At 37.3% G+C, this 8875-nt stretch overlaps 1 protein-coding gene across 2 annotated transcripts in view; it reads right to left on the bottom strand.

Annotated features, from left to right (window-relative positions):
- The window catches only part of LOC106870220 (ribosomal protein S6 kinase 2 beta), a 73771-nt gene that overhangs the window by 30351 nt on the left and 34545 nt on the right, over positions 1–8875 (bottom strand). For both annotated transcript variants that reach the window (XM_014916228.2, XM_014916229.2), the window contains exons 7-9: positions 6567–6673; positions 1823–2003; positions 734–804 (exon numbers count right to left, since the gene is read on the bottom strand). In XM_014916228.2, the coding sequence (XP_014771714.1) occupies positions 734–804; positions 1823–2003; positions 6567–6673 (359 nt within the window). The remainder of the gene's footprint in view (positions 1–733; positions 805–1822; positions 2004–6566; positions 6674–8875) is intronic.

Raw genomic sequence — 8875 nt, 5'->3', positions numbered from 1 at the left:
TCTCACCACATGTCCATACCAGCGCAATCGTCTCTCTTGCACGCCACAACTGATGCTTCTAATGTTCAGCTTTTCTCTCAAGATACTTACACTCTGACGGGTATTCACATTGACATTACACATCCAACGGAGCATACTGGCTTCATTCCTTGCGAGCTTACGTATGTCCTCAGCAGTTACAGCCCATGTTTCACTGCCATGTAGCATGGTTGTTCGTACGCATGCGTCATACAGTCTGCCTTTTACTCTGAGTGAGAGTCCCTTTGTCGCCAGCAGGGGTAAGAGCTCTCTAAACTTTGCCCAGGCTATTCTTATTCTAGCAGCTACACTTTCAGCGCACATGTGTATTCTATAGCCATGGGCTTGTATTTTAAGTTTTTAAATATAACAAGAGTATTTGTTATTGTGTAACTCTAGGTTGGCCCTTGATTGAGGAAACCTGCAATGAAAGGGCTCTTTCTTTCCTTCAGCACAAAAGCATCTAAGACAATATTATTCAATGTGTACTTCTATGAGATGGTAGGATTGATATTTTTATCAGGTCAAGCAAATAAGCAAAGATTGTTAGTTTGGTAAAAACAATATGTTTAATGCCTCACCCATTGAATGAAAGCAACGTTTCTTTTAAGTTAAATACACTAAAAGCTTACATAAAACTTCAATTATTTTGGTTAGATATTCCACTGAAAATAAATGCAAAAAATAATTACATTCTATATTGTAAATAGCTTACTTTAAAATCTGTGTCATAGTTTCCTTCCTATTTTCACCTTGGAATGGTAATGCACCGGTCAACATTTCAAACTATAGTGAAAATATATATTTTATTAACAATATAAACGAGGTGCTTTGGTTAGTAAAAGGACAGCATTAAAAAAAAACCTACATATGCTTAAAGTTATTCCAAATAGAAGCAAATCAAATATTTCATAGTATGTATTTTAGTGACTTATGGATGTTCAAGAAAAAAAGCAATGCTGTTGTAGCTCTATTTTCACCAATTCTTTCACCACCACCTAGTGGACTCAGTAAGAATCAGTACCTTATGATTCTAAGTTCTAATCCAACCAAGATAACTGCCTTTCATCTCTCTAGACTCAGTTCATTAAGTATAATTAACCCTTTTGACACTAACCTGTCTCAGACTGCCCCTGGTTCTGCCAGACCAGCTTTGTGTTTTAAAATGATCTAAATTAAAGCCTTTCATTAAAATTTCATGCTAACTTGTGTTTCAAAAACCAGTTTAATAAGGTCAAAGTTAGTTAACTAAATTCTTCATTATTTTAAAAATTAATTGAAAAAGAGGCCATGTATTTCAAAATAAATATGGTAATGAAAGGGTTAAAAAAACAGATTAAATCAATTGATTATACCATCTACCTTTTCTGATTAACACTAAGTTATTTAAGTGGTCTGTATTCTAAGTTGAAGATTTTTAAATAAAAAAGACCAAATAGTGGTGAGACTGAGTTATGAATTTCATGAAAACAAAATCTAAAACTAAATCAAGCACCTTCACTAAAATCTTGTCAACATATACCATTAAAAACGTTTTGATCAGGAGTATCTGGTAACAAAACCCATAAAATTTGATTTTAGATTAAAAGCACTTTAATAAACAAATGGATTGTTACTACACAAGATAAAAGAAAATATCTGGAAGACCATCAAATCCAAAATTAAAAGAAATATGATTACAAAAATTTAAAAAATTATCAAAATAGATATTGTATTTGAGGTCTTCTGTATCAAAACACTGCTCTTTCTTCTTTCAAAGTGTACACAGAACTACAATTAGTTAATATTCAAAATTGAAAATCACCATTAGTACACCATATGACCACCAATCGGCAGCAGTACCATGTCCTTTTCTATTGACAACTTCAGGAGCCATGTATTCAATCGTACCACAAAAAGAAAAGGTCTTTTTCTCATCAAACAATGATTCTTTGCTCAAACCAAAATCAGTTAATTTTATATGTCCATCTGCATCCAAGAGAATACTGAAAGTTGAAGAAAAAAAAAAAAAAATTAAGATAATTAATTAAAAGATCAGAGTACAATAAGTAAATTTATATAGATAGCTAGTCTTTTTCTTTTTTGATGTTTCCTAAAGAAACAGAAACAAAGGTTCTAAACACATTTAACAAACCATCAATCTTATATGGATATTTTAGATACAAATCATCATCATCGTTTAACATCTGCTTTCCATGCTAGCATGGGTTGGGCGATTTAACTGAGGACTGGTGAATCAGATGGCTGCACCAGGCTCCAATCTGATCTGGCAGAGTTTCTACAGCTGGATGCCCTTCCTAACACCAACCACTCCGAGAATGTAGTGGGTGCTTTTACGTGCCACCGGCACGAGGGCCAGTCAGGCAGTACTGGCAATGACCTCGCTCGAATGATTTCCTAACATGCTACCGGCACAAGTGCCAGTAAGGCGACGCTGGTAATGATCATGGTCCAATTGTGCTATCTACGGGCCACTAGCACGGAAGCCAGACAGCTGCTCTCGCAATGATCATGCTTGGACAGTGCTGTTAGTGCTCCACTGGCACAGGTGCCAGTCATCGAATATGGTTCAATTACGATTTCGATTTCACTTGCCTCAACAGGTCTTCGCAAGCAGAGTTTTTAGTGTCCAATGAAGTAAAGATACGAATAAGTGAGCTGGCTACACTTCTGGCAGAGGCCACAGATTATGCTCTCACTTGGCTTGCCAGAGTAAAATAAAATTCGACTAATATTAAACTAGATAACAAGTTCCTTTCTTGTATAGAAGTAAGATAATAAACTCTTAGCTGAAATCATAACTGGCTTTCACTTAAGAGGGCATAAGTTAAGGGATGATACACTGATATGTACATAAAATACCCAAGTATTTGAAATTTCCCACTTTGTTGAAAAATGGCAACAAAATCCTAGTTGTAGCTGTTCGTGATTCACAAAGAAAAGGGGATATAATTTCAAGAAATTGAGAATGTAACAAAATTCATATGCTTGGACCAAGAACAGGCAATGGGGCATATTCTGATCTTATTTGACCTCATCAGCATAAAATGGTCTACTCGAGCCAGCTAAAAAAAACACATGAAGAGTTTTGATCAATATAATTTATGTGATTAAAAAACAAAATACGCAAAAGGAAATAATTCAGGTGGCTAATTAATGGCTTAATTATATAGAATCTATTTTTACCAAAAACATTATAACTGGTTTGATATCCAAAGGGATATCCAGTACACATTTTTTACTATCTTAAAATCATGGTTATAAAGCATCTAATACAATTTATAATTTATCATTAATAGATACATTCAGTGCCTGTAAGAGATGACTAAAAAGGTTGATGACAGGAAAGGCATTTGACTATCAAACACATGCCAGCATGGAAAAGCAGATGTACTGATTATGATTCATGTATTTGATAAAATCTGAGTAATAAGCATTTATTCTATGCTAAATATCAACACACACACACACAAACACAGAGTAGTCACTTAGACATTTTGACAACTTTTCATTTTGAAATTCTGCTTGAAACAAACAAATTTGAACAACCTTCCAATATCAGCATTGTCAGGATGACATTCTGCTACTTGCCATTAAGTGAACTTTTGTTATCACATGTTCAGTTGATAAGAAAAGAGCAAATGAACACAAACACAAGTGCTTGAAAATAACATTATTCCAACATATAACAGAGCATCTATTATTTATATATAAATGTGTTTATAAGTCAAGCCATTACACAATAGTGTGCACTGATCAGAATTATTAACATTTTCTGTCTTTATCAATACATTTTCATCAGAATATTCTCAGGCATGACTGTGTACTTAGGAAGTTTGATTCATAACCATGTCATTCTATGTTCAATCTCACTGTACAGCACTTTGAGTTAGTGTTGTCTTCTACAATAGCTTCAGAAGGACTAAAGTGTTATGAATGAAATTTGTAGTCACAAACTGAGCTGAGGTTCATTATTGATTGTGTGTGTGCTTGATAGGTTAATATATATATATATATATATACACACACACACAACAGGCTTCTTTTAGTTTCCATCTTCCATATACACTCACAAGGCTTTGGTTGGCCTGAGGCTATAGTGAAAGACACTTGCCCAAGGTACCGCATGTGTGTGTGTGTGTGTGTGTGTGTGTGATCATCATCACCATCATTGTTTAGCATCCATGTTCCATGCATGCATGGGTAAAACGGTTCACAGGAGCAGGCCAAGTAGAAAAACTACCTTATGCTACTGTCTGATTTGGCAGAGTTTTTACAGTTGGATGCCCTTCTAAATGCCAACCAATTTACAGTGTGGACTGGATGCTTTTTATGTGATACCAGCACTGGCAGGGTCACCACGTAACTTGCAAGACAAGGAATTATGAGAAGGCACATTTGAAGAGGGAAACTTGTGTCAGAGGATGAAATGTTAGAGGGTGATAAAGAGACAGAAACAGATGTCTTACTATAACAGAAGGAGCACTGGAGGAGGTGACCCGGTATCAGATGATGAAAGGTCAGAGTGTGATAGAGAAACAGGGAGGCAGAAATATATGGTGAAGGTGCATGGCCTAGTAATTAGGGTGTTGCACTCAACCATCACAAGCCTATGGTTTTGATTCCCAGACTGCAAGTGTATTGTGTTCTTGAGAAAAACACTTCACTTCACATTGCTCCAGTTCACTCAGCTGTAAATGGGTAACCTTGCAACAGACTGGTATTCCTTTCAGAAGAATGTTGGCATGCCTACCTAGGCAGCAGGGTGGCCTTGTTTAAAAGCTACAACAGAGCAAGAAAGTGCATTGTGACCAGCAGTTTATAACAAGCATCCAACAGCCTAGTTGATATACACACACATATATATGTATGTATGTATGTATGTATGTATGTATGTAGTGTGTGTGTGTGTGTGTGTGTGTGTGTGTGTGTGTGTGTGTGTGTGTGTGTGTGTGTGTGTGTGTGTGTGTGTGTGTGTATATATATATATATATATATATATATATATATGTATATATATTCATTCATTCATTTTATATCTGTTATTCCATGCTTGCAAACTTTAGAGGATTTGAAGCATTGTTTCTTACAGCTGGACACCCTTTTTGTCACTAACGTTTGCCTGTTTTTCAAACAAGGAGTCTCTTATGCAACATGGCTTCAAAGATGTGAAGTGAGTGGATGATTTGTGAAGTGGAGAACTAACAACACAACCCATACATCTCAACTTCCATTGAAGCAAGACATAAATTCACACACACACAAAATGGTCTTTCAGTTTCTAGATACCAAACCCACACATAAGGCTTTAGTGAGCCTAAGCACCATTACAAGACACTTGCCTACATTCCTGTGCACAAGTTTATTCTTCAACAGAACTGGGTTGCTGAAAAGTCATACTCAATAAATATACCTTGTGCTGTTTAAACTGAGCTACCTCTCTTCACATCAACTACTTGGATTGATAAAACTGACAAAACCCTTTCAAATCAAAGTGATGTTCCAGTATGGGACAATCAAAACCTCCACTTGTTGCAAAATCAAAAATCAACTGAAACTAATAAATGACTAATCATCTTTGAGCTAGGATAAAATACTTTGATTTAGTGAATGTTGCTATTCTGCATAATTTGTACAAGAACATATGTGAAGTGTATCACCATCATCATCATAACACCACATTTCTGTGCTTGAAATTTTAGGTGAAATTTTGCTGAGGTTGATTTTCTAGAGCTGGATGCTCTTCCTATTTTCAACCCCTACCTGTTTCCAAGTAAAGTAATATTTCCCTTTGTCTGGACAGGGAAGACTGGAAGGAAACAACACTGCTCATATGACAGTGAAACTTACTTGCAACTATTGTGTGATATCAAGTCAAGGAAACACATGCACAACAGGCTTCTTTCAGTTTCCACCAACCAAATCCATTCACACAGCTTTGGTTGGCCTGGAGCTATAATAGAAGACATGGTGCCATGCAATAGGACTAATCCAAGGTGCCATACAATAGGACTAATCCTGAAACCATGTGGTTGGAAAGCAAACTGTTTTACCACACATCCACAACACCTATTCCGTATATAATCTTAAAAACTACATTGCATTGTATAAAATTCCTTTTTCAATAAAATAAATCTTAAGTAAACCCATCAAATTATTCCTATGTTGACTTTGTGTTGAAAACCAAATAGTTGTAAATATTTTATGGATAAACTAGAACTTCTTTTATATCCATCCTATTTTTAATACATACATATTCTCAAGTTGAAACTCAATTCCCAATTCTTTACCATTAATACTGTAGCTCAGTCCCATTATGCAACAAGATTACTGGAATGTATCAATTGCAAAATTTTAGATCACAAAACTTGCATGCTTTTGTTTTAAAATAAGTCAACTTAATACAAATTAAATTTTGCTCTGACAAGCATAATTTTAGATATACTGCAATTCTAGATCAACCACCTGAATGTAGAATATAAATAAATAAATATAGCAATTACAGTTTATGCAAAATAGAATTAAAATTTATTAGAATTTTAGCTTACTTTTCTGGTTTTAAATCCCTGTAGACAATGCCAAGTCCATGTAAATGATCTAAGGCCAATGCTAATTCAGCAAGGTAAAATTTAACATCTTCTTCAGTAAACATTACCTAAAAACAAATTAATTAAATATGCCTTTATTAGTGAGACACAACAAAAGAATTTCTACTTATGCTAATATGAAGATTTCAGTTAATAAAAAAAATTCAAGCATTCAAATTATTTATATATGCTGATTTTATACTGCGAACTTTATAAATGCATATTATTATTTCAAATTTTTGGCAAAAGGCCTGCAAATTTTAGAGGAGGAGGAAGCTGATTACATCAACCCCAGTGTACAACTGATATTTATCAGCCCCAAAAGGATGAAAGATTAATTTATCCTTTCAGAGTCAATAAAATAAGTATTAATTGAAAACTAGGGTCGATGTAATTGATTAGCCCCTCCCCAAATATTTCAGGCCTTGTGGTTATAGTAGGAATTATTATTATTATTATAGTAAAAAGTTACTGAGGGAAAGATACAAATTAATAGGAGCTGATACCAAATGGTAGTGGGTAGCAATTTTCTTCACTACTTCAGAGAGTGACGACCCTACCTGACACGAGTCTAGGGCTCAGCTGGCTCCAGCTGACAGTACCCAGTATGGGCCCCTATCCAGGGTTATGGAAAGGAGACAACCTTCAAAGAAATCCAGAGTGGAGCCCCAAAAGCGGTTTAGTGTTCGACTTGACACTCTTCCGGCAGCTCCTGCAACCAAGCTGGTGCCAAACGTAATGCTCTGCACTCCTTTGGACTACGTCAGCAAGGTCGAGAGAGGAATCCTGATGATTGGGCTACCCAGGATTTTGTTACATCTAGCCCAGGACTGTGCAAAACTGGAGAGGACACTTCAGTGCTGCCGTAAAAAGTGGCAGAAAAAACATGGGAGATAGCAGTCATGAGTGATAAATCCATTCTGATTGGCGTAGGATATGGGTGCTACGGGTTACCTCTGATGGTGAGATGGACCCTCGTGTCCCTTTGGTTAGCTACTGCCCACCTCAAGTTGGGCAGCCTCTGGTTAATAAGGTGCTGACCTGCCACAGGCCGCCTGCTTCATTGGGTGCTTGGAGCTAAGAGGTTGACTTGAAAAATGGCCTACAACCTCTGCACCAGGTGAACAATCAAAAGACAAGAAACCACCAGTCCTGTGATTAGTAAGCTGGAATGTCAGAACCATGTGCCCTGGCATATCTGATGACCTACTCAGGGTTGAAGACACAAGAAAGACGGCCATCATTGACTGTGAACTGAAGAGGCTCAACATAGACATTGCTGGACTGCAGGAGACAAGACTCCCCTCAAACGGCAAACTCAAAGAACAGGATTTCACCTTCTTTTGGCAGGGAAGAGATCCAGAGGAACCTCGTCAGCATGGTGTTGGCTTTGCAGTGAGAAACTCATTACTCTCCTCAACAGAACCGCCATCAGGAAGCACTGAGCGTATCCACTCTCTCTGTGCTTCTTGAGCTCTTCGGGCTCAGTACATCTACTGAGCATCTATGGTCCCACTCTCTACAGCTCAGAGGAGACCAAGGACCAGTTCTACAAAGATCTCAACTGTGTCATTAGAAACATACCAACCAATGAAAACATCTACCTTCTGGGAGATTTCAATGCTCACGTGGGATCTGACCATGACTCGTGGCCCATTTGTGTTGGACATTTTGGTATTGGCAACATGAATGACAATGATCAGAGACTGCTTGAATTTTGCACATACCATAACCTGTGCCTCACCAACAAGCCATCCCACAAGGCATCTTGGAGACATCCAAGATCTCACCACCAGCATCAGTTGGATCTCGTCATCACACGGAGATCCTTTCTGAATTCTGTCCAACTGAGCTGTAGTTACCACAGCGCAGATTGTGACACAGATCATTCACTAATAAGAAGCAGGGTGAGGATTCTGCCTAAAAAAAGTCCATCACTCCAAGAAAATGGGCCGACCACGCATTAACACTGCCAGAACCTCAGACCCTACACTGCAAAAATGTTTTGCTGTTTCTATCAAGGTTGCCCTCAGTAGCTGCCCATCCTCCTCTGCTGAAAGTAGGTGGAATTATATCAGGGAAGCTTTGTATGCCACCTCAATAGATACTTTCGGTATGAGTGAAAGGCAAAACCCAGATTGGTTCAGTGCTGGAACCAGTTATCGAAGCAGAGCACGCAGCTCTGATGCAATACAAGAGTGATTCTTCTACAAAGTCACTCGAAGAACTCAGAAAGGTAAGAAATAAAACCCAACTGACTGCCAGACGCT

Source organism: Octopus bimaculoides, chromosome 4, assembly GCF_001194135.2.
Source record: "Octopus bimaculoides isolate UCB-OBI-ISO-001 chromosome 4, ASM119413v2, whole genome shotgun sequence".
NCBI lineage: Eukaryota > Metazoa > Mollusca > Cephalopoda > Octopoda > Octopodidae > Octopus > Octopus bimaculoides.
Note: the sequence above shows the minus strand (reverse complement) of the source record. Positions and strands in the feature narration are given on the sequence as shown.